The sequence below is a fragment of the Oryctolagus cuniculus genome, chromosome 5 (genome assembly GCF_964237555.1).
Source record: "Oryctolagus cuniculus chromosome 5, mOryCun1.1, whole genome shotgun sequence".
Classification (NCBI taxonomy): domain Eukaryota; kingdom Metazoa; phylum Chordata; class Mammalia; order Lagomorpha; family Leporidae; genus Oryctolagus; species Oryctolagus cuniculus.
In genome coordinates this window covers 19,034,647-19,058,447 of record NC_091436.1, presented here as the reverse complement: position 1 = coordinate 19,058,447, position 23,801 = coordinate 19,034,647, and the positions used below count along the sequence as shown (strand labels likewise).

The 23,801-nt window shown below is 48.4% G+C and overlaps 1 protein-coding gene across 1 annotated transcript in view; it reads left to right on the top strand.

Moving 5' to 3' along the window:
* The window catches only part of UST (uronyl 2-sulfotransferase), a 312,517-nt gene that overhangs the window by 194,456 nt on the left and 94,260 nt on the right, over window positions 1–23,801 (top strand). Inside the window, exons 4-5 of the mRNA XM_051836817.2 lie at window positions 8,862–8,941; window positions 17,124–17,277. Of these exons, the coding sequence (XP_051692777.1) occupies window positions 8,862–8,941; window positions 17,124–17,277 (234 nt within the window). The remainder of the gene's footprint in view (window positions 1–8,861; window positions 8,942–17,123; window positions 17,278–23,801) is intronic.

The window sequence follows — 23,801 nt, the reverse complement described above, 5'->3', positions numbered from 1 at the left end:
TGCAAGATATTAGCACAGGCAAAGACTTCTTGGAAAAGACCCCAGAGGCGCAGGCAGCCAAATCAAAAATTAACAACTGGGGTTACATCAAATTGAGAAGTTTCTCTATGGCAAAAGAAACAGTCAGGAAAGTGAAGAGGTAGCTGACAGGATGGGAGAAATTATTTGCAAACTATGCAACTGATAAAGGATTAATAACCAGAATCTACAAAGAGATCAAGAAACTCCACAACAACAAAACAAAAACCCACTTAAGAGATGGGCCAAGGACTTAAACAGACACTTTTCTAAAGAGGAAATCCAAATGGCTAATAGACACATGAAAAAATGTTCATGATCACTAGCCTTAAGGGAAATGCAAATCAAAACCACAATAAGGTTTTACCTCACCCCGGCTAGAATGACTTTCATACAGAAATGAACAAACACCAAATGCTGGCGAGGATGTGGGGAAAAGGCACACTAATCCATTGTTGTTGGGAATGTAAACTGGTAAAGCCACTATGGAAGACAGTTTGGACATACCTCAGAAATCTGATTATAGCCCTACCATTCAACCAAGCCATCCCATTCCTCAGAATTTACCCAAGAGAAATTAAATTGGCAAATAAAAGAGCTGTCTGCACCTCCATGTTTGTTGCAGCTCAATTCACAATAGCTAAGATATGGAATCAACCTAAATGTCCATCAACGGAAGACTCGATCAAGGAATTATGGGATATGTACCCTATGGAATACTACACAGCAGTAAAAAAAAATGAAATCTAATCATTTGCAACAAAATGGAGGAATATGGAAAACATCATACTGAGTGAAATAAGCCAGTCCCAAAGGGATAAATATCATATGTTCTCCCTAATCAATGACAACTAACTGAGCACCTAAAAGGAAACCTGTAGAAGTGAAATGGACACTATGAGAAGCAATGACTTGGTCAGCCCTTGTCCTGACTGTTGAGGAACACCTTACTATTTTATTCTCTTTAGTATTTTCTTTTTCTACTTAATACCATTGGTTGAACTCTTTACTTAACACAGAATTAATCTTAGGTGTTTAAATCCAATTGAAAATTGATCCCTGTAAAAAAAATAAGAGTGGATATAAGAGAGGGAGGAAATGTATAGTTCAGCACACATTCCCATGGACTTACCCCTAAGGGTAAAGCTAAAAACTTGCCATGGGACTCCAAATCCCCTTAAATTGGTAGGTACTAATGCCATCGTACTAGTTAAAGTGATCATTTTAAGTGTATAACGATCATATATATAGGAATAAGTGTCAAAGGGATCACATAAATAAGAACAAGTGTCTGCTAATAACAATAGATAGAATTAAAAGAGAGAGAATGATCCAACATGGGAAGGAAACCACACAGCAGACTCATGGAACGACAAATGCCCTCAACAGCACTCTGGCCTCAGAATCAGCCGTTAAGGCATTTGGGTCTGAATAAAAAGCCCATGAGAGCATTTCAGGCATGGAAAGCCAAGACACTGTGGCAAAAAATACCTACATGAAAAATCTCTGTGAGTGAGATCCCGGTGGAAAGAAGGGTCCATCAAAGAAGGAGGTACCTTACTGCGAGGGGAGGAGAGAACTTCCACTTTGCTTATGGCCTGGTCTAAATAATGTCAGAGTTTGTGGACTCAAAAGGCTTTCATAGCCTTGGCAGCTCATTACAAGAGCCTCGGGTGATCAATTGCTAAATCAACAACAGGAGTCACTGTGCACTTGCTTCCCATGTAGGATCTCTTTCCTTAATGAGTTGTACTATGAGAATTAACAGTAACACTTGTCTTCAAACAGTACTTTATACTTTGTGCGTCTGTGTGGGTGCAAACTGTTTCAATCTTCACTTAGTATAGAATTGATCTTATGTATATAAAGATAATTAAAAATGAATTTTAATGAAGAATGGGATGTGAGTGGGGGTGGGAGGGTGGGCATGGGGTAAAGAACCACTATATTCCTTTTTTTTTAACTTTTATTTAGTAAATATAAATTTCCAAAGTACAGTTTATGGATTACAATGGCTCCCCCCCCATAACTTCCCTCCCACTCGCACCCCTCCCATCTCCCGCTCCCTGTCCCATTCCATTCACATCAAGATTCATTTTCTTTTTTTTTTTTTTAACTTTTTTTTGACAGGCAGAGTGGACAGTGAGAGAGAGAGACAAAGAGAAAGGTCTTCCTTTCCCGTTGGTTCACCCTCCAATGGCCGCTGCGGCCGGCGCGCTGCAGCCGGCGCATCGCACTGATCCGTAGCCAGGAGCCAGGTGTTTTTCCTGGTCTCCCATGCGGGTGCAGGGCCCAAGGACTTGGGCCATCCTCCACTGCACTCCCGGGCCACAGCAGAGAGCTGGCCTGGAAGAGGGGCAACCAGAACAGAATCCAGTGCCCCAACCGGGACTAGAACCCAGTGTGTCAGCGCCAAAAGGCGGAGGATTAGCCTGTTGAGCCACAGCGCCGGCCAAGATTCATTTTCAATTATCCTTATATACAGAAGACTGATTTAGTATATATTAAGTAAAGATTTCATCAGTTTGCACCCACACAGAAACACAAAGTGTAAAATACTGTTTCAGTACTAGTTATAGCATTACTTCACATTGGACAAGACATTAAGGACAGATCCCACATGAGAAGTAAGTGCACAATGACTCCTGTTGTTGACTTACCAATTTGACACTCTTGCTTATGGCATCAGTAATCTCCCTAGGCTCTAGTCATGAGTTGCCAAGGCTATGGAAGCCTTTTGGGTTTGCCGACTTCGATCTTAATCAGACAGGGTCATAGTCAAAGTGGAAGTTCTCTCCTCCCTTCAGAGAAAGGTACCTCCTTCTTTGATGGCCCCAAAGAACTGCTATATTCCTAAAGCTGTACCTATGAAATTTATATTTATTAAATAAAAGCTTTCCAAAATCAAAGAGTTCAGACCTATGAGGGTGGGGCCCAGGGCACCTGTCTCTCGGAAGGAAGTGACCCCTGCAGAACCCGACTGAAAAGCTCTAACAGTTAGAAAGTTCCTCTTTTATTAAAAGGGCTCCTCCACTATACAAGGTCAAGTCTCATATCACTGGAGAACCTCCCAGTGGGCAGCCGCCCGGGCTCCTGAAGAGGGCATTTATGCCAGGAACCTCACCCTTGCTTGGACATGTCCTGTAGAATGACCCTCAGAGGCTCGTGACTTTACAGGAGGGTCATTGCCCAGGCCTGAGGAGCTCCACCAGACCTGGGCAGCAAACTTGAAACTTCAGCCCCATCCAAGCGTAAGCCACAGGGGTTAGTTCTCCCAGCTCTGCAAATAAGGCCTTGTCTTGGAGTCCTGGAGACAAAAACTGAGGCCACTAATGGAAACTTGGAAGAAAGAAAAGGAAACAAAGAGAAGGAAGCAACAAAGCTTGAAAAAAAAAATCTTTCTTTTCTCTTTGCATTTGTGGCTGTATGATTTTCTCTGCAGTTGGGACCCAACCTCCTGTCCTGGGGCATGCCATTGCTCCCCCTGGTGGACTTCTTTTGCACTGCAGGCATACATTCTGCCTGGAGCTAAAGGTGGGAGAATGGAGGGAGGGCTTTTCTACATACAACCCAGGAAAAAGAGAAAGGCAACCCGAGCCCCCGAGCCATCTTCCTAGCCTCTGAGATTAGAGTCAATGAATTCTCTGTGCTGCACCTTATTTTGCTTTGATGAGTTAAAGACATGTCCTTTCTTTGACCTAGAACATTTTTGCAAAATGAGGGCCATCTAGCTGTTCAAGGATCACAAGAATTCAGACGGAAGTAGGGCTGGGCAGCACTGCCAGCTGTTTCCCACAGGCCTGTGGAGAGCCGCCTCTGCCCCGCCATCGCAGCCGGTGGGCTCGAGAGTGCAGAGAAGCCACTTCCTGCCTTACCTCCGCATGAGCACTTCGGGTTGATTCTTGCCTTTTTTTCTTTTGTAACCTCAATTCCATCGCGCTCTCAGATGCACCATAAAACTTCCTCCTACAGACACATCACCTCACAGGTCTACCTTCCATTCTGTTAGTCTTTCAGTACCTACTACATTTTTTAAGTATTTCAAATTAATTCCAGTTCTTTTAGGAAACAATCTGTTTTCCTACTGAGGACTTTAACAAAGTTTCCTCGGGTGTTTTAATGTTTTTTTGTTTTTACTGTTTGTTGATGCTTTTGTGCATGTTCAGTTTTGCAGTACATCACACGAAAGGGAGAAAATTTATATCCCATAAACTTTCCTTACTCTCCAGCATTACTGTGCAAACCCATGCCTTCCTCCCGCGCCAAGACCAAGTAACAGTGGGCACGGTGAGCACTTGGCTGCTCTAGCGTGAAGAACAGGGTTCAGGGATTTAATAGACTTTGATTTGAATCCTGGCTCTGGGGAGACGGCCAGCAATCCACGGGGCTTTCCTCAGTCTTGGTTTCCTAACCTGGGAAGTATGAATGGTGACGTTCTCCTCGTGGGGTCCTTGTCAGGGCAGAGGATCAGCGTGTGTGCAGAGAGCTCCTGGGGACAGCATGGCACCCCCAGGATGCACTCGGGAGATGATGGGGTGTTGTTGGTGTGGCTGTGTTCTGGGCATTGTCGTGAGGTGCCTGCTAGCTCTGTGTGAGACCAGGACAATGCACTGTCCCAGAGAGGCCTCAGTGATTGGAAACTTCATCCCATAAACATTTATGGGGCATCCCTCAGGTTGCTAGACTGCAATTTGTACTCGTTAAGTACTCGTTAAGCCCCAACCCTCAGGGTTCAAAGGTAGCCACACCTGTTCAGAGCCAGCACACGAACTCGGCCACAGCTGAGGTGGAAAAGGCATCACCTGAAAAGTCCTCATAGCACGGGCTGCAAAGCTCAGAGAAGCTGTGACACCTGGGTGCAATGATGTGCAAAATCAAGGTCATCTTGCCACAAATGGACGCGACCACAGGTGTGGGATCCTATCTAGGAACCAGAGGAGGAAGCTCTCATGAACCCCGTCTCTCCTAGCCTTCTCCTGCTGGGCGTCATGGGGCTCGGCTGGTTCCCCCTCCGCACCCTCCATGAAGCTTTTCCCTTCTATTGGCTTTGTTGGGTGCTTCTCAGGCCATTGTGCCGCAGCAGCTCCTGCCATTCATCTCGCAGCACAGACTGCCGGGCCGCACTGCAGAGTTCCTTCTGCTCCCATAGGTCTGTGGAAGGGCCTGAGAATTTGCATTTCTTTTTTTTTTTTTTTTTAAAGATTTATTTTTTTTTTTCTGACAGGCAGAGTGGACAGTGAGAGAGAGAGACAGAGAGAAAGGTCTTCCTTTGCCATTGGTTCACCCTCCAATGGCCGCCGTGGCCGGCACACCGCGCTGATCCGATGGCAGGAGCCAGGTGCTTCTCCTGGTCTCCCATGGGGTGCAGGGCCCAAGGACTTAGGCCTTCCTCCACTGCACTCCCTGGCCACAGCAGAGAGCTGGCCTGGAAGAAGGGCAACCGGGAAAGAATCTGGCGCCCCGACCGGGACTAGAACCAGTGTGCCGGCGCCGCAAGGCGGAGGATTAGCCTCGTGAGCCATGGCGCTGGCCGATTTATTTATTTTTTTAAAGGTTGATTGATTTGAAAGGCAGAGTCACACAGAGTGAGAGGAAGGAACAGAGAGATGTTCCATCTGCTGGTTCTCTCCCCAAATGGCCGCAACAGCTGGGACTGGGCCAGGACCAGGCCAGGAGCTTCATCTGGGTCTCCTACGTGGGTGGCAGGGGCTCAGCCACTTGCCTGGAGAGGGGCATCCCCCCAAGGAGATAGTCTTGGGCCATCTTCGGCTGCTCCTCCAAGGCCATTAGCAGGGAGCTGCATCAGAAGTGGAGCAGCCAGGACAGGAACCGGTGCCCACATAGGATGCCAGTTTCACAGGCAGCACCACAATGCCAGCCCTTGCCATTTCTTAATATCTGTGTCATTGTATGGTTTGTCCAGTGCATCTGCCATTCCCTCTCTGCAATGCCATGAGTCCCTTTGCTGGCTAACACCTGTGGGCCCTTCCAGAACACTCAGGACTATCTCCTTGAGGGGATGCCCCTCTCCAGGCAAGGATGCCTCACCCATCTGTCTTCTGTCTCCCGCAGTTATCAAATGTTTGTAGCTGCCTACTAGCCTCAAGACCTCAGTTTCTGAGAGCAAGAACCAAATCTGTTTCTCTCTGTTGCCGCAGCCCTGAGCAGTATACTGCCTGGACCAGGATTGGAGATCAATGGATGCCGAATGAAAGAGGAGATCCAGGAAGGCTACTTGGAAGTCAGGCAGCTTAGCCAATGGAAACAGAGGTTAGGATTTGCACTTGCAGAGAATAGTGGAAGGACGTTCCAGTAACAGAAGCAGGAGCTTGAACTTTGGTTTGAGGAAGGAGCAAGGAGAGCCGTAGTTTTCTGGCCACGGCAGCCTGAGAGCCAGCTGAGAGACTCAGCCAGTGATTGGAAATAGGAGTGCAGGAAAAACCTGGACCCGAGGCGGGACTGTGGGGAGTGCTGTGCATCCTGGGCAGCCTGAGTGCAGATGGGTGAGGATCCAGTTCTCCCCATAGAGGTTTGGAGGCGCCAGTAGGATGCTTGGCGTTGTCTTCTGCGTGTGTCTCTCCACTCACCTGGTGCAGGTTTTCACTGCTGTGCCTCCTGAGTGGTTGGTGTGGAGGTCTCTGCACCCATAGCAGAATAAAGGCCAGGAGTGTCCTGTAGGTGCCAGGGAACGGAGAAGAGGATGTGGTGGTGATGGTAGGTGGTGCCATCGCTGTCGTGAAACCCCCCATGGAAATACAGGAAAGTGAGGGACGAGGTAGCTGCTGGCGACAGTGGGAAGACCAGGTGGGGGACCCAGGTGGTGGGGAGCAGCAGTTCAGGAGCCCCTTACTTATCACTACCAGTGGGGGAGGTCTGCATGATCATGTAGATCGAACAACACCTGGAACATGATGCCTATGCCTAGCGTACATCCCAAGTGACACGACCGTGTGGGCAGTGACAACTTGTGTAAGAGCCGACACGTACTCTCTGCCTTCACTGCACTAATGCAATAAACATGAGCATTAGCACCTTTATTCTGTCGAAAGATACGTCTAGAAAGAGTTACGCATTGTCACCGCTGTTCTATTTTTCCCTGGGAAAGAGACAGCTTTATGACTATTATGACACTGTTCTCAAAATCTAACCACTACTGTTCTTCCATTAAGTTTAACACGTTGACGTGTGTTTAGAGAATGTAATGTAATACTGACTATGCAGAGGGGAGAGCATTTTTTTCCTCTGACCTCTTCTTCTAGTTTTCTTGGGCAATTCTCCGGGGGCTTCCTTGCCTGACTTCTTCTGTGTGCAGAGAAACATCTGCATTAAAATAGTTCACAGGCCAAGGCGGTGTGATCTATTTTATATATTGTATGGACATATCACAGTCAAGTTTGGTTTTTCTAAGCATTTGTTCCCAGAGATATAACAAATGGTTACACTTCCCAATCAATAATTCTGTTGGTACACCCATCAAAAATCACAATTAACAATGTGGCCAAGCACAAAGCTTTGCAGCTCCAAACCAGCACCTACAAGGGGTGCGTAAAGGATAAACAGGAAAGACGCAGGATCCAATTTCCTTTTATGCGCAAGCCTGGGTACAGCCACACCATTGTTCACCCGTGCCTGCCACGGCCTACCAGAAGCCCCAGGTTTATGAACTGCAAGCCATCTACTTTTAAAATTCAATTTCATTTCTTCAAACAACCATTGTGAAATATCTAATTAAAAGGTTTAGACACCAAGCTCCTGGGCTATAAATCTGTACTCTCTGAAGTATGCACTAGTCACAGTTAATTCCTTGAACAAATATGTACTGAGCCTGTTCAGCCCCCAGGTGAGACACCAGGGAGCAAGGCAGGCCCAGGATGTCTGTCGTGTGTGTGGGACAAACCTAGAAATCCAGACTCCATGTGCTGTTGCTACTGTGGTTAACATGTGAATGACTGCTTTTGTTTCTAGTTTTCAACTTGAGCTATTTCAGAAAATGTGAAATGCTTCCCTTCGGACGTTCATCAAAAGAAGCAACATTCAGTATGTGTGTTTGTGTGTGTGTGAGTGTGTGTGTGTGTGTGTTGAAATTCTGCAGTGCATCCATGTTGATGGGCCAATTAGAAAACTTGGGGAAAGTGAAATTCAGGAAGGCGGGGAGTCCTGAGAATGCTTGGAATTTCTAATGGATTTTTCCTAAACATTTTCTGTATCATGTCATGTTCTAGAAGACATAAAAGTTAGTTTATATGAACATAAACTGCTTTATGCCTTGCTGATAACTGCAAATAAATAATCCAGATGACAACCCACCAAAACTTCAAGAATTCAGAAGTTGGCTTTCTCATGAAATATTGTCCTGACAAAGTTTTATAATCAAAAGAGAAAAATAATGAGGTTATGTCTCATTTTATTCCAACTTTTAAATTCTGCCACACTGGTTTCAAATATTTCTGTATATCCCAATGCTATCATTATGGAAATACAAAATAAAGACTTTGTTTTGTGATTTAAACTTTCAAGAGTGTAGGAAGACATTGTCTTACTTGCGTTTCGGTATGGCAACACACTGACTTCCCCTGTTGAAATTACTTAATCTGTCACATTGTTTCATGGTTCCAATCAACTAAATTAGATACGGCGCTCTAAGTTTGGATAGTGCTATTTTATTCACTAAGGACCCTTATGTGAAGGCCATAAATGTTGCATGAAGCACAGCTGTTTGGTCCTGGTCCAGGAGCAATGAGAGGGGTGCGGAAGGGGAAGGAGTTGGATGGGTAACCTTTAGCTTAATATGGTCTGGGAAATTAGATCCTATATATGCTAATTTTGTACTTTTTTTTTAATAGATGGAACTGATTAAAAATATAAGTACTGCCGAACAACCCTATTTATTCACTCGACACGTTCATTTCCTCAACTTCTCAAGGTAAGATTTCCCAGTTTAATGGCTCTTCTGTTTCTGTCTAGTCCTTGGATTCCTCCTAGTGAACAATTAACTTCTGCAAGCCACCTTTATTTGCAAGGTAGCACAATTGCCCTTGAAAAGACCATTTTAATCCATTCATTTTTGCTGAAGAGGGCTCAAAATTAGAAATACTCGGTGAGAAAGCTTCCTTACTTCCTAGAATCTTCAATCTTAGCAAAACTTGGAATTATTTTTACTGAGAAGCCATTTTATTTGACAGTTCTTTTTTTAAAAAAAATCAGTTTTTGAATGGAAACAAATAAGAAGGTAAGAGAGGGCATTTTAACATAAACATTTTATTGTACATATTTGTAAAGTTGGAAGCCCCACATCTGGCCCTCACTGCTCTCATAGTTGGTGTCTATTGGCTGACAGATCGCCGGTCCTGGGGACAGATCTGCTGACCCTCCAGGAAACCCCCAGTCTCCCTGGTCAGGCTAGGGCTATGTCCCTCATTTTAACATGGGGTTTACAGGTCCACATGGGAGCACCAGAGCACCCAGCCCTGAGCCAGAAGACTCCTCCAGTTGGTGCTTAGTGGCTGCTGAGAGCCAGGCCCCAGGGAGGCTGGCTCAGGGGGGAAGCCGGGACTCTGTCCTGACAGCCCACCTGCCTGGGAACAGATTTTAGCCTTCTGAGGACTTCCCCACTGTGGAATAGGCCCTGTGCAAATGAACTGTTCAGAGAATGAGATTCAGCAAAGCAGGTGAGCAAGCAGAGAAGAGGAGCTACTGCCGTATCTTTCAAAGTGAGCTGCCCCTGAAGTTCTCCCTTCCTGCTTGATAACCAGCGTGCAGGTGCCCCGGGAGGTGACAAGGACAACTGCAAGTTATCCACAGGGCCGAGCCCAGGTGCTGGGCAGCTTCAAGTGTGTTTCCAGCTAGGCTTATAGTGGCTGCTTACTGGATGGGCCAGGATGTATGCCTCGCCGGAGACTAAGAACGAACATATGTGATGTACTCAGACAAGGGGGACTTAGCGACTTCAGGATTGTGTTTTATGACAGAGCTTCTGAGCCTCGTGTTCTCGGGTGCTTCCTTCTGCTTCACCCCGACATCCTTAGCCCTCACTCATTAACTCGTCTTGCTTCCAAGGTCAACTCATCACAACCAAACAAGCTGCAATGCAACAAATTTTAATAATTATCTCAGGACAGCGCAAAACTCTAATGAGAAGCCCAAGGCGATATCTTAATTGGATCATTGGGACACAGCGTGGTGGCCTCTGCCATCAAGTTCATGTGCAAGAGTTTAATCTTGATTGCTTTCACTTTCAAACAAATAAGTTGATGAATGCCTTTTGGAAGACACCACGGCTGTGAAAACAGTGTTGTCCTGGCTGTCAGGACCGTGGTTCTGGGCAAGTCTCTCAGCTTCTCTGGAGGCGGGAGCTGGGGTGGATTCCATTTTCCCATCTGTAAAGCAAAAGGCAAATCCTGCCCACTGCTACCTTGTCAGGGAGGCTCTGTGAGAGAAGGGTGGTGTTGTAGAAACTCAGAGTGACATGTGAGCAGGCATTTGTGGGGATGCCTCGCTCTGAGCCCGCTGTTGGGCTCCTGAGTGTGGTTAGCCCCATGTGTTCCTAGGTGAGGAGCAACCCTGAAATTACTTCCCTGTAATTCCTGACGAGGAGGGTGCTTGTCCCACAGCAGGGGGGTTATCACGAGGTGGGTGCTACAGCCTCCTCTTCTTTGTTGATCTTTCTGATCTTCCAAGTGTGGCTAACAAGCAGCAAGACACCTGCTGCTGAGCAGACTGTAAGAATGAAAGGCCAGTGGTGCGGCGGGTTAAGCTGCCTCTTGCAACGCTGGCACCCATATTGGATTGAGTCTGGTTTGAGTCTCAGCTGCTCTGCTTCCTATCCAGCTCCCTGCTAATGCACCTGGGAAAGCAGCGGATGATGATGGCCCCAGCACTTGGGCCCACACCAGCCATGTGGAAGACCAGGATGGAGTTCCTGGCTCTTGACTTTGGTCTGATCCAGCCTAAGGCCATTGCAGCCTTTTGAGGAGTGAACCAGCAGACAGAAGATCTCATTCTCTCTCTATCTCTCTCTCCGACCACACACACACTTTGCCTTTCAAATAAATAAATCTTAACAACAACAACTAAAGAAGAAGACCAGCTTGTTTCTCCATAATCCCTTTATGCACATAGAACAAGCTGAACTTTCAAAGGCTGTGGGATGATATCCAAACAAATTGCCCTTAATTTCTTTGTTCCCATTAGATCTAGTATTTTTACCATGGAATGTAGACACTCTGAGTGGTGAAAACTATTCTCCATGAGTTTTTGGTGATTCCACAGCTGATGTATAACACTATCCAGAAGGAATAATTTGGCCATTTCCAGTTTTGTTGATCCAGCTCTGGGAAGCAGTAAGGTGATGCCAAGCAGGTGTTGCGGCTCCCTGGGGAGGTCTCCTCCCAGAGCACCAGGCCCCAGCCAGCTCAGCAGAGACTTCAGGCTTCAGTTTGCATTTGTGGAATTCGCACTGGGCTCTTGCAGCTGTTCTTGGAATTCCCTGGAAATCCAGGCCAGACAAGTGTTTCCCTTTGGACCACCTGGAGAATTGAGTCAGAACCATGGGAGCCTACAAGATACTACTCCGGATGATGATGTTCCATTAGGATGTTTGGCGTTTGTGCATTGTGCGTTTGTGTGCCTCTTCACACTTGCTGGAGTACCTTTAAGTTAGAATTTTCAAAATTTCCACTTCCCCGCCTTCACAGTATGCCTCCACATGTGTCTTAGATCCACACACTGTGAGAGATACAATTGAATTTGTCTTTCCGTGGCCTCTACTTACTGTGTTCATTTAAAAATATATTTATTTATTTACTTGAGAGGCAGAGTTGCAGAAAGAGGGAGAGATAGAGAGGTCTTCCATTCGCTGGTTCACTCCCCAAATGGCCACAATGGCTGGAACTGGGCCAATCCAAAGCCAGGAGTCAGGAGCTTCCTCTGGGACTGCCACATGGGTGCAGGGCCCCAGGCACTTGGGCCATCTTCTACTGCTCTCCCAGGCCATCAGCAGGGAGCTAGATCGGAAAAGGAGCAGCCGGAACCTGAACCAGAATCCATAAGGGATGCTGGTGCTGCAGGTGGCTGTTCAACCTACTACACTACAGTGCCGGCCCCCACTTACTGTTTTCTAAGCTTTGGGTGGGAGGATCCTTTTATTCAATCTAAAATCCCGAGCCCCAATTGGATGGTTGCAGGGAAGACCTTAGGGAGTCTTGTAGCAAAGCCCATTGCTATCAAAACAGTGCAAGGGGATTAGAAGAGCTGTCAGTTTGCCAAATCCTTTCAGATGCCCTCTTCTCCCGGCCTTGCCTTCATGTCCTTCTTCCTTTCTCACCCTCAGCTTCCTTTACTTTCATTTCCGTGTCCTCATCTCAGAGGATGGCTCCAATACCAACACCAACTAATGGCAAAAACAAAAAAATTAAAAATCAATCAGCCACCAGAGAAGCAGGTGGGGTGTGATGTGTAGGGATAGAGGGATATTTTGGACATTTTCTCTCTTCCCTTCAATTGACGTGAACCATGTTTTCCATATCAGATTTCGTGAACAGAGCCTGCCCTCTGATGGCACCATCTAACAAAACAAAGCAGATCCAGCTATTTGCATAATCCAGCTTGGTTTCCACATCTTGTTCCTAGATGTTGCCTTTGCTTTTTATACCCATTAGCAGTGTGGTCCACTTTAGTTATGTACCCTTCATGTCTTTCAAGTCTTCTGATAACAAAAGCCTCCAACCTGGAAGAGAACCCCAACACAGAGATTGATATGAGCAGCTAGTTCTGCCTCCACTTGTTCAGACAGCCCACATGTTCCATTTTATCCTGAGTCCTCCCCCGTTTATCTGGCTTGACTGCGGCAAGACCCGTCCTCCAGCCCTGAAGCTCTCTTCATCCCATCTCTGACTTCTCTCCAGTGACTCCTGGGCCTGCGGAGGGCAAGAAGTGGACTTGCCCCCACTCCCCTCACTTCCTGATGGTTCCCTGCTGTTCATCACCACCTGTGTATCTTCCTCTCTAAGCAGGAACCCCGGCTCCAGTGCCCCAGCTGTCCCCATGGCCCCTTTGTCTCAGCTTCTCACAGGGACACTTCCCCATCTCTTCTCTTGGACTCGCCAGAGGACAGAGCATGGTTCAGTTTCTCCTGCCTTTGCTTTCTAATAGGGTCCTGTCCTGGGCAGCAGACACTGCAGTGCCCGCTGCATGGGATCTGCAGATGGAGGGCACGCCCAGCCCCCAGCTGAGGTTCAGTAACTGCCAAGGAATCTTGTACCTGCAGTCGGCTTCCAGCCAAGAAGCAATGACCAGCTGCCTCTCCCCTTCTGCCTCTGCAGCCCTCACCCTGCCCTGCCACATCCTTTGCCACCAGGTTGCTTCCTGCCCTTAGTTACCCCTTCCCTCCCTGGCAAAGATCCAAGCCTGGGGTCTACAGTCTGCACTGTCTTCTACTGTAGGCAGCAGCACAGACATAGCCCCCACCTCCAAACCAGGACTTTAGAAGGAGAAGAATTTTGTTTAACTGAGGACAGAGTTTTAATTTTTAATTTTCTTAAATACAGAAGATCAACTCTATACCAAGTAAAGATTTAAACAGTTTGCACCCACACAGATGCACAAAGTATAAAGTACTGTTTGAAGACAAGTGTTACCATTAATTCTCATAGTACAACTCATTAAAGACAAAGATCCTACATGGGGAGCAGGTGCTCAGTGACTCCTGTTGTTGATTTAACAATTGACACTCTTTTTTATGACACCAGTGATCACCCGAGGCTCTTGTCATGAGCTGCCAAGACTATGGAAGCCTTTTAAGTCCACAAACTCCGACCTTATTTAGACAAGGCCATAATCAAAGTTGAAGTTCTCTCCTCCCTTCAGAGTAAGGGTACCTTCTTCTATGATGGTCCCTTCTCTCCACTGGGATCTCACTCACAGAGATTTTTCATGTAGGTCATTTTTTGCCACAGTGTCTTGGCTTTCCATGCCTGAAATGCTCTCATGGGCTTTTTATCCAGATCTGAATGCCTTAACGGCTGATTCTGAGGCCAGAATGCTGTTTAGGGCGCTTTTCATTCTAATGAGTTTGCTGTCTGGCCCATATGCAATATTCTTTTGCTACAGGAAGACTACCTTTAGCATTTTGATGAGTGTATCCCTGAATGTCTTAGCCTATTGCTCTCTGTTGCCATTGAAGAAGTGACTGATCCTGTTGCTGGGTTGATAAGTTGATTCAGGTAGCAGTGTGAGGCAGATGTGAAGAAAGTGCTTAGAATGAGGTATCTAGAAATGCCTCCCCAAATGAGAACCACTCAGTGAATATTCTCAGTGAATTACATCCTATTTTGCAAGATCGTTTTCTCACAATAAATAAAAATGAAAAGAATATGATGAGCTAGAAGGAGAATCAGGGAATGATCACAGAGTTGACAGTAGGACCTATGAACACACTAGGCCTATGTCACAAAGAAGTTGGCAGTGCCAAGTAGTTTAGGATGACTTAGCTCCACATATGCAGTAGTCATTGTGGTGACCAAGACACAGAAGGGTGCGTTAAGCAAGCAACAAAATGTGGCCTGACTCTTCCACTTGCTTGGGTATGCACAGAGTGAACCTAGGGGCAACTGTCTTCATCACAGCTTTTTTAAAGCTCAGTAAAGACAAAATTAGAGCTATCAATTATCACAAAAGCCAGAGGAATTTTTTAAGAACACAAAAAAAAAACTTTAAAAAATTAAAATGAAGCTGAAAAGGCCCAGTTTTCAGAGCCCATGAGAACGGCATCCTTACTGTCTAAGGAGTGAACTAGAAGGGAATGCGTAAGGAAGACAAGGCCTATTGCCTGGGCCTAACAAAGCCACCTCAGTGGTCAGGATGATCAGTAGGATGGATCCATAGAGAGGTTGTGGAATCTCGAGGGCTTCAGTGACAAGGCCTGGTGTTGTGCTGCATGGGTTCAGGTGGGGGACAAGCCATTGTCAGCCCTGGAATGGAGTCATGTGTAGGTGACAGTGACCTGTACCCTTGTAAGTATGGCCTGAGATTAAAAATACTCAGAGAAACTGATCATGGAGGAGGATGGAATGAGGGTGGGGAAATGTGTTCCCCTTCTCCCGCACCAGGACATATGGTGCCATCACAGGGGTGTTCTGGCTTCTAGTAGAACGGACAGTGCTGCCCAGACTTTGCCATTTTGCGAGGAATCTGGGTTGGCAGCCTGAAACTATTATTTCTCTTGGCTTTTGGAAAGGGGAGGATAGATACCAGACACCTCTCATAGTTAGAGAGGCTGTGATATTATCTGATGCTTAATGCCATCTAAAACATCTGTTTGGGGGAATTATCCTGGTACCATGAAGAGCACGGCACCCATGCTGAGCAGGCCATGCCAGTCTTCCCATCTGTGGCCACTGATGGAAGCTGGCAGTGGTCAGGCTGAGAACTGTGTCCTGATGACTGGGCGGCCCCGCTCCAGAGCATAACAGTTGTTTTCACATGGAGAGTGCGGCTGAGGCTTAGAAAAGCAGATGCGACTTTTGAGGGTCAAACTGGATTCATCTGTGGTAGGCATGCTTCGTTTTCCTAGTTCCTAGCATGATGGCTTTTGTTGTAAGAATGTAAGACATTGCCAATAAATATGAAATCCAGTTTAATTAAAAGAAGATATTAAATCCAGAATGTGTGTGTGTGTGTGTGTGTGTTAGATGGCAGCTGGCACAGTTAAACGCCTGCGCCTACAGTTAGTGGTACATTCAGTTGTATGAATGTCACCTTATGTACATCTAGGAGCCCAGCAGATTCCCACGGGGCTAATCTTTCTCATGACCCACAGGTTTTCCAAGGCAGCCATACCTGAGAAGTCCAGAACATAATTCATGCTTCCCGGTGCCTGCAGTCCCGCGGCTGGGGAGTCAGTCCTTCCGGTTCCATTGGCTTCTTCTCTCTAAAGATCTTTTTGAACAAATCCAAATGAACTAGGGACATTATGGACCTCATCCATAATAAATGGTTTGTAGCTTGTGATGTCTGCTCTCCTGACAGCAGAGCCCAGTGACAGTGGCAGAAACAGCAGCTCAGAGCGTCCATTTCTTCACTCAGTCAGCACTTGTTGAGCACCTACTGTGTGCTCTGCACTGTGCCCAGGGACATTGTCCATAAGCAGGGTGCTTCCTGTCTGTCTCCTGTGACCTCTCTCTGACCCCTGACAGAATGCTAGGGTTGCTCATCAGAAGGTCACAGGGTCACAGGGCCCTTCGGGAGCTCACCGGGTTTGATTTCTACTGAGAGCCTGGGTCTCTCTCCCCTGACCATTCAGGGCCACTGCTTTCAAAGAGTTCAAAGAGAAGGGGGAGGGCTCCTTAAGAAAATGTCAGCCAAGCCAATCATTTTGTCTTGGGGAGGCCTGGCTCTTGAGCCAGCATTCAGTGCAGTTGTCTAAATCCTTTTGTGGAAGGAATGACAATGGAACATGTAGCCACTTGTTTGACTTTTAACTGAACCACTTGCCATGACTTGAGGATAATTACACTGATTTTTGTTTTACTCGAGAGCCCTGACTTTATTACTTTTGTCTGGGGCTTTCTTTCCATGGTTAAAAGCACAGATTCTGGATCCAGAGCTCACGGGTTCATACCCTGGCACAAGTTCTCACTCCTCTCCTGCCTCAGTTTCCCCTGGCACACCTGGGGGTAATGACGCTTTGTGGTGGAGTTTCAGTAAGCTGGCCACACAGAAGTGTTTGGAACAAGGTAGATAACAAGTGCTCTTGTTAATCCACACCCTCCTGGGATTGTCTGAATGACAAGGTAATAAGTACCAGCTCGTCCCCTGGGCAGCCAGGATTGGCCAGCCAATTCACTGAGGGCCAACTGCACACCACTGGGTTCTGCACCAGCCAGTGGGAGAGACAAAGCCCAATATAGCGTGGTCCCCATGCTCACAGTATCCACTGTCCAGTGAGACAACCAGGTAGCATCTGTCCTTCAGCACTCCTTATGGGACAGTCCTCCCAGACCCTCAACAGGTGCCTGGAGCAGGTGTTCATCCCCACCTGCTGGGTAATAGCAGAAGGCCACTCCACAAGCACGCTTGTAACGAGCTCCCTGTCTGTGTGCGGTTGTTAGGTTTGGAGGAGACCAGCCCGTCTACATCAACATCATCCGAGACCCCGTCAGCCGGTTTTTATCCAACTATTTTTTCCGTCGCTTTGGAGACTGGAGAGGAGAACAGAATCACATGATCCGAACCCCCAGCATGAGGCAGGAGGAGCGCTACCTGGTGAGTCGTGAGCCACTGCAGCCTGCAGTCTCACCCCCGCCTCGCGGCCGGGTCCGTGCCACCTTCACGGAAGCTTGTGCGGGAACAGCTGCTTCCAGAAGACCCCACATCCTAGCGGTTTCTCAAGCGATTTCCTGAGTGTACCTTGCCCAGGGTTCTCAGTGTCAGATTTAAGTCCCGGATCTCAGGGTCCTGGGCAGCGCTGTGGTGACGAGGAGCACAGGTGCTTGGGAACTTCTCTGAGAGGGTGGCGGGGCGCCTGTCTCATCGCTCACGCCACTCAGTTCCCATGGCAACACATGAAAGCGGGGCATTTCAGCTGAGGACCCTGAGATGCCATGGGGATGTGGGATGTGCTGGAATCCCACCTCCAACAAGGGCGGGAGATGACCCAGGATTCTCAGCACCACAGCACCTCAGGACCATGCCACATGGCAATACCTGCTCACTTTGGTAAAGATTTATCTATTATATATTTGAGAGGTAGAGTTACAGACAGAGAGAGAGACAGAGAGAGAGAGGTTTTCCAAATGCTGGTTTGCTCCCTAAATGGCCGCAACAACCAGAGCTGGGCGGATCCGAAGTCAGGAGCCAGGAGTTTCTTCCAGGTCTCCCACGTGAGTGCAGGGGTCCAAGCACTTGGATCATCTTCCACGGCTTTCCCAGGCCTTTAGCAGAGAGCTGGATCAAAAGAGGAGTACCCGGGATTTGAACTGGCATCCACAGGGAATACTGGTGCCGCAGGCAGAAGCTTAGCCTACTATGTCACAGTGCCAGCCCCGATTGCTAACTTTTCTAGACCTTGTTGTATGACCCCCAGCTCCATAAGGGCTTTTCATCTTGACCCCAGTAATTATGACAGAAGCACCAAAGTTGTCAGCAGAAATGGAGGGCAGAGTTGTGCTTCTTTAACCTCAGAATAAAAGGTATGGTTGCCACCCCTGTATGACTTACAGTAACAAAAGCCTGCAAAGAGTTGAGAGCCCTATGTTCAAAAGGAGGAAATCAAAGTTTCTGGGTCTGCCAGGGCCCGCTGTGTCCTCCCAGGCCCATGCTGTGCCTTTGGGCACAGGCAGGAAGAGGAGAAAGTTCTGAAAGGTCCCTGCCAATGGCCCCCAGTGGCTGGGAAGTAGCACAGCCCCCATGCCCGCTGCTGCTGGGTGCCCAGCCTCAGCCCCAGCACAGCCCACACTACTGTCGTCTCGGGCAGTCTTCTAACACTGTCATGAAAGTAGGTGTGGGGCAGCCAGTGCCGTGGCTCACTTGGCTAATCCTCCACCTGCAGCACCAGTACCCCCGGTTCTAGTCCCGGTTGGGGTGCCAGGTTCTAGTCCCAGTTGCCCCTCTTCCAGTCTAGCTCTCTGCTGTGGCCTGGGAGGGCAGTGGGGGATGGCCCAGGTCCTTGGACCCTGCACCCGCATGGGAGACCAGGAGAAGCACCTGGCTCCTGGCTTCGGATTGGCGCAACGTGCCGGCTGTAGTGGCCATTTTGGGGGTGAACCAATGGAAGGAAGACCCTTCTCTTTGTCTCTCTATCTAACTCTGCCTGTCCAAAAAAAAAAAAAAAAAAAAGTGAGTATGGGACATTTTTGGATGATCTGTGTCCCTTTCATGTCTTCAAATTCATGATTTGAGTTGAGAAAGCTGATACAGAAAGTGTCTCATCTAGTGTATACAACTAGTTAGTAGGTACACAGCTAGTTAGTAGGTATGCAGCTATGCAGCTAGTTAATAGGTACACAGTAGGTATGCAACTAGTAAGTAGGTAAACAACTAGTTAGTAAGTATGCAGCTAGTTAGTAGGTATGCAACTAGTTAGGTACACCCCTACTTAGTAGGTACATAATTAGCTAGTAGGTATACAGCTAGTTAATAGGTACACAACTAGTTAGTAGGTATGCAGCTAGTTAGTAGGTACAGTTAGGTATGGAGCTAGTTAGTAGATACACAACTAGTTAGTAGGTACATAATTAGCTAGTAGGTATGCAGCTAGTTAGTAGGTATGCGGCTGGTTAGTAGATAGGCCCAGTCCAGACCCAAGGCTTTCTACTCACTGTTCCTTTCTGTGAAGTATTTCAATGATGTGTTTTCAAAGTGACTTTGACCTTTTTTTTAAAGTTTTGATGTCAAAAACTCTAGCTTTTGTCTTTGATATGAATACGGCTGTATGTTTTTTACTGTGTGACAAGTATATTTTGAGGATAGAAGCACTTATAAGAGGAATAATGCCTTCTCAGATTATCTTTATTTGTATTGCATCCCAGTTAAGACATATTTTATATTTTAGAGTACATTCCATTTAATCTAAATAATAGTTTCAAATTCTGACCCGATCTTGCTGCTAAGGAAATCAGAATCAAATGGTATCAGGGAAAGCGAAAAAAAAAACTAAAAATACAAAAACCTGTTGTATAAATACAGCTCCTCAGAGAGGATGGGAAATCCCTGGGTTTTCTGCTCATCCGGATTGTGTTGGCCTGGCCGTCCTGTAGATAATTCCTGCAGCAGACTCTTCACACATGCACACAGGGTAACCTGCACTTATTAGACAGACGAATTGTGACCGCAAGAGAGAAAAAAACCATTATGCTTCAGATTGTTCAAAGTGCATCAAATGCTTAAAGCTGGTAATGAGGTCAGTTGAGGGTTCTATTTTCTACCTTTTCCAAATGTAAGCGCCGTGTTCCAGAAGGGTCCATGCCCCACGAGCTCTTGGGTCATCTCTTGGTAAGGCTCCTGGGCCTGGGATGGAGGAGGGAAGGCCCTGGAGGGGGCGTGACTCCTGCACAAGCCTGCCCTGGCCTGATACAGTTAAGAGGCTGCTTTCCCGTTCAAAGGACGGTTTGTTTATCTGGAAGAAGATGTTCTGTGGATTTTTTTTTTTAACGCTGAAACTTTTCATTCTATCTCCTTGGTCCCATTAGACCCTTGAAATAAAATTGTCCCCTGTCAGAGCCTGTCCCCAATTTGGCAAGCCTGGCTGGCCGGTTGTGTGGCTCCAAAGAGGCTGTTGTCTGTGTCTCCGTGGGGCCTCGGCAGCTGTGAGGAGACATTGTGCCCGCAGCAAGGCCCTGCAGGGGGCAGGCCTGAGGGTGCAACGTGCCAGGCCCCCCACCCCCGCATCGCCCAGGCGCACGAGGGCATGGCTGCAGGCCTGATCCCAGCTGCCCAAAACCCCTGCTTTATCCCCATGCAGTTCTGCTCTTGGCTCCACGCCCGGCACAGCTGCTTAGCACACAGCTGAGTGAGCCCAGCCAGCCTCCGAGCTCGCTCTGCAGGTGAAGGGATTCAGTGCTGGGATGTTGGGAGCCTCTCCAGAGATCGGGAAGGGAAGAAGGAACCAAGGGACACTGCAGGTGACGAGGCACACGGGTTTTACAGGTGTGGGGAAAGATTCGGCTTCAAGGTGCCAGGCTTCCTGGACCCCCAGCGGTGCCATCTGCCCCCTCAGATCTTCCGATTTACTTCCCACATGACGAAGGGAAAAGAGGGCTTATCCAAGTTCCATGCTAGTTTTTTTTTTTTGGGGGGGGGGGGGAGTAAGATTTATTTAATTTATTTGAAAGGTGGAGTGCCAGATAGAGTAAGGGAGAGATTTTCCATCCACTGGTTCACTCCCCAAATGGCCACGACAGCCAAAGGCCGTGCCAGACTGAAGCCATGAGCCTAGAACAACATCTCTGTCTCCCATGTGGGTGGCAGGGGCCCAAGCACTGGGCCGTCTTCTGCTACTTTCCCAGGCACACTGGCAGGGAGCGGGATTGAAAGTGGAGCAGCAGGGACTCAAATCGGTGTCCATATGGGATGCTGGCATCACAGTTGCAGCAGCTTTCCCTGCTGTGCCACGACACTGACCCCACTTCCATGCTGTTCGAGCAGAATCATTTTGTCCCATCATCCGGGTCTCTACAGAGCTACCACAATGTATTGTCTAACAGGCATGCATCTTAAAGCTGGTCCCTGTGTTTTCTAGGAACAAGCTGTCTCCACCTCTCTGTTCCCATCCTTACCACTCTTCTATTTGCATTTCCCAGAAGATGGTTTTTAAATAAATTACTGCCAGTATAGATACACATTCCACCATCAGCGGCCATCCCGGACCTTGAGCTTGAAATGCCTCTTGGCCCAGAGCCAGGAGGGGCAGAGGTGGCTGCTTCCTGAGTCGGCTGAGCCCAGGCGCACTCGGAGCCGCCCCCTCACTCGAGGCTCTGCCCCCACTGGAGTGCAGGCGCCTCCGTGAATTCCAGAGCAGGGAAGTACCCGGCACACGCACGCGCTGACCGAGAGCATGAATGACTTCTGATGAAAAGCAACAAGGGCAAGCGTCCTACGCCTGCCGAAGCCATTTCCTTTCCCAGTCTCCGCGTGTCCGTGAAAGCGGATCTCGCACACTGTGTGTACTTTTTGCTGTGTGGTTCCACATGTGACCCGAGCTGTTTGCCTAAAACCTGGGCTTTGACACGTTCACGCATCCGTAGCACTTTGCATGTCCGCGCTCCAGAAGACGTCCAAGTGGGCTCCTTCCCCAACCTCACTGCAGCCTCCCTCGGAGGAGCAGGAGGAGAGGGGAGAACACGTTCCCAGGGAGAAAACTGCCTCTTCCATCCCATTTCTTCGCCTTGGCTGTGGCGCTGGAAAGTAATGCATGTTTCAAAGAAAAGACGCGTAATTTACAGCTTCTCAGTTCATGAAGAATTCAGTGAATCATTTGACCCGGTTGAATGCTGGAGGAGGCTGAATATTGGCCGCGGCGAGCAGGGAGTTTCAGAAAGCTGTGCATTTGAGTCTGCGGGAGAGTTTCGGATGCTCAAGTCCTTTTGCTCGGCAAGTATACACGTGAAATCCTGGCGTGTGGAAATTTCCACTCCGTCCCGACCGGCTGGAACTCTCCTGAAAACTCAGACTCAGCCTCCATCCCTAATGCAGCCTGATTCTTACAGAAATAACGTGAATATGGGATTTGGATTGTTTTTAAGCGGTTCAGCAAGTCTTTATGTTTTCCGACTCTTCGAAGGTTAGAGAGCGATGCTCTTTTTCTCTTTCTAGTTCTAGTTTGGCTTCCAAGTGCAGGCCCTAGTGGGGACACAGGACACAGTGTACTTACGCTCCCTTCTCTGTTGCCCGACCTGGGAGCCTCAGCTGGTGATGTAGCCTTGGGGAGCTGTCCCCGACTCGTGCATACGATAGGGCCACGTTCCTGAACTTGCCTGCTTCACGCCGTTGTTGTTAGGGTTTGCGTGTGGCTTGAGTGTATCCCCAAAGGTCACTGGAACCTGTCAGAGGTGGAGCCTAGTGGGAAGTGGCTAGGTCATGGTGGGGCGGGGCACTGCCCTGGGAAGGGATTAATGTAATTCTCACGGAAGCCTGGTTAGTTCCAGTGAAAGCTGTTAAAAAGAGCAGGCCTGGCCCTGAATGCCTGTGGCTTCCCACCTTGCCAGGAACTCTGTCTTTCATACGCACTCCTACGCCCTGATGATGATGCCCTGGCCGAGTTGTAATGCAGCCAAGAAGCGTCCTGCCAAAGCCGAGCAGGCGCTGCTACCGTGCCTTTGAACCTCTGGAACCGTGAGCTCAGCGAGCCGCCTTTTCCCAGGAAGTTCCCCCGCCTCAGATCTTTTGCTGCAGCCATGGGAGATGGCCCGGGACAACATCATCCTACAGAGAAGCGCTTCGTCTGCTGCACATCTCCAGGTTGCATCGCGGGCTCAGTGAGCAGCTTCCTGTGACCTGAAGGGACTGTTTTCCTACAAACTCGGGCAGTCAGCAGGGGCTGCTGTTTTCCTGGGGCTCCGGGACACGCTGGGCCAGGCCCGGAAAGTCAGGGCTGCCTCTGCTGAGGTCTCAGATGGCCTCATGCAACCCTTCCCCCTCCCCTGGAGCACGTTTCTAAGGAAACTGCTTCTCTTTGTGTTCCCCACAGCTGGAGATGTGTTTGGATCCCAGCCTGCTGGCAGACATTGGCCCCGTGTTTATTTACTTGGGAACCTAAGCTCACGTCTGCCCTGGGGTTTCAGAGTCCTATAAGCAGCACCTCCCCTCCCTGGAGGTTGGGGGGTGGGAGGGTGAGGAACCCTGCGCTGCAGATGGGGGGTGGAGGAGCCCCGACTTCAGGGACAGTCTCGGAGATGTGTTTGCATTGGGCCAGGTCACAGGCAAGTTAGCAAGGCCTATGCTTATCCCTGCAGGGTTTGAGCGAGTGAAGAGGGAAGGAGGAGAGGAGAAATCCACAAAGGGATTTTAGAGAAAAGGAGAGGCCACAGGAGCAGCCAGCTTGCAGCCCTCGCATGAGCAAAGATTGGAAGGCCACCAGCGTGCAGCAGCCATGGCGGCAGGCCCGCGTGCTGCATGCAGGCGTCGGCCCAGCCCAGCGTCTGCTGGTGGAGGTCTCAGCACCCCGCTTCCACCCCTGCTCCCAGCATGGGCTCTGGGGGCCTGAGATGGCTGATTGAGACCAAACAAGGTCAAAGGGGAGGCGTATTGGCTCCCTGAGCCCCAAGGTTCTATGCTTCCCTCAGAGTGCCTCC